This window comes from Doryrhamphus excisus, chromosome 12, assembly GCF_030265055.1.
Source record: "Doryrhamphus excisus isolate RoL2022-K1 chromosome 12, RoL_Dexc_1.0, whole genome shotgun sequence".
Classification (NCBI taxonomy): Eukaryota; Metazoa; Chordata; class Actinopteri; order Syngnathiformes; family Syngnathidae; genus Doryrhamphus; species Doryrhamphus excisus.
Genome location: NC_080477.1, coordinates 1,767,682 through 1,769,401, shown reverse-complemented (window position 1 = coordinate 1,769,401; position 1,720 = coordinate 1,767,682). Strand labels below are relative to the sequence as shown.

General features: G+C 36.3%; 1 protein-coding gene across 1 annotated transcript; it reads right to left on the bottom strand.

Moving 5' to 3' along the window:
- Positions 1 to 328: 328 nt before the first annotated feature.
- Positions 329 to 1,455, bottom strand: ss18l2 (ss18, like 2). Its single transcript, XM_058089236.1, has 4 exons — positions 1,298 to 1,455; positions 1,021 to 1,097; positions 794 to 891; positions 329 to 715 (listed from the first exon to the last, which is right to left on the bottom strand). The coding sequence occupies exons 1-4, from the start codon at positions 1,364 to 1,366 to the stop codon at positions 711 to 713; spliced, it is 249 nt and encodes an 82-aa protein (XP_057945219.1). The 5' UTR covers positions 1,367 to 1,455; the 3' UTR covers positions 329 to 710.
- Positions 1,456 to 1,720: the final 265 nt, after the last annotated feature.

Genomic DNA, 1,720 nt, shown 5'->3' with positions numbered 1-1,720 from the left:
ACTGGGGAACTAATGATTAAAGCACATACACAGAGTAGTTACTAAGGAACTGGTGAGTAGTGGTTAGGTTTTTGTGTACTTTCTTGTAAAGTGTTCCAGACAACTTCACTCTCAACATCGCAGTTTTATTCTCAGCGTATTAGGGCCACCTAATACTGTGTCATGGCTTTACATTAAATAAAGTTTTTTTAAATAATAAAAAGACACCAAAACAGGATAAATGAATGAATGCAAGTATTTTCATTTGGATTCACAGGTGAACATATCAAGGAAACATAAGTTTTGTAACAAAAGTTTATTTTTTTAGAGAAAAAGAAAAACATTACAAATAAAATGTTATCACAGGAGTGAAAACCAGAATAAAGTTAGAGATTTTTTAAAATTACATCTGGACTTTTATCATATGAGAAAAAAAATCATAGAAGAAAATATTTTTACAAGAATAAATATTACATGATACTACCAAGACTTGTGACAGATGTGATTCTATGATATTCATGATTTTATAACTTAATTTTAATACTTTTTTTTACACTTTCATAAGATGAATAGTTATGACAAAAACATTTTTCCCTCATAATATTGAGCCAATACTCAATAAATTACAACAAAATAAATGAATGAATGTTCCAGGTTTCCGCATTTGGAGTGGTGGAAAATAAAAAACACAACAATAAGCTTCCTTCGTCTGCGTTGATGCTGAGCTGGGATCACGCTGGTGACAAACAAGCACAAGAAAAATGTTAATGATAAGAAAACACAGCAAAAAGAATGCAAAGTGTTGAGGACAAACTTGTGGGCTGTGACGTGTTGCCTGATGTGCTGCCGGCGGGGCTGGCATCTGCGATGGTTGCCAGGTAGACTATATTACGGTGCAGGAACTGTTGGTACCTGTTTTGGGGCCGGAAGAAAGCAATAATGTTCCATTTCGGTCATCGACACCAACGACCGTAAAGTGATAGTTGCTAACTAGCATTAGCACTAGAAGCTAACAATAAGATTGAGTTGTTGAGAACTTACTTGACACACTCCACAGCACGTCCCTTTTTCAAGTAGTCTGCGATGCATCTTATTAACTGGTCGTTTTCGTCTAAAAGCTACAAAAAAAGCACAGAAACAGCAAAAAGGGTAAGTTTTCCAGAACGTTCAACTCTTATATTAGCAAAGCAGTTGTCGCCTCGCCGCCATTGCTAGCATAACATGCTACTGATACCGTAAAAACCATAACGGATAAATGTAGTTTCATTGTATAATAGTTGTAATTATTTCTTTAAGCTCCGTTGTTGTTGTTGCCTACCCTTTGTATGGTTTCTTGGTTGATTTTAGCCTCGCCGCGAAGCTTTTTAGGCACAAAAACAATCGACATCTTTCATTTCCTTGTTGAAGCTCTTCTACTGTTAAGGGAAACCAACGCGACATTCTAGCCAATCAGCTCACAGCGCCACCTAGCGCACCGGAAGGGAGTAGCAGTCAAAAACAATTACGTCATGCATCCTAGCTAAACAAACCTCGATATGCATTAGCTTTTTAAGATCGTGATTTTGTTTTTACGGATTTGGACTCCAGGTTTTTTGGACTCCAAACAAGTTGGATTAACAGTTTGCTATAATTAATAATACTATAATATATTTTAAACATGTATACAGTACAGTACAAAACTCCATTTGGCTGGATTTCAAAGGGGCGTCTTCCTTGTTGGTTTTCTCTTTTCGGGAACGGA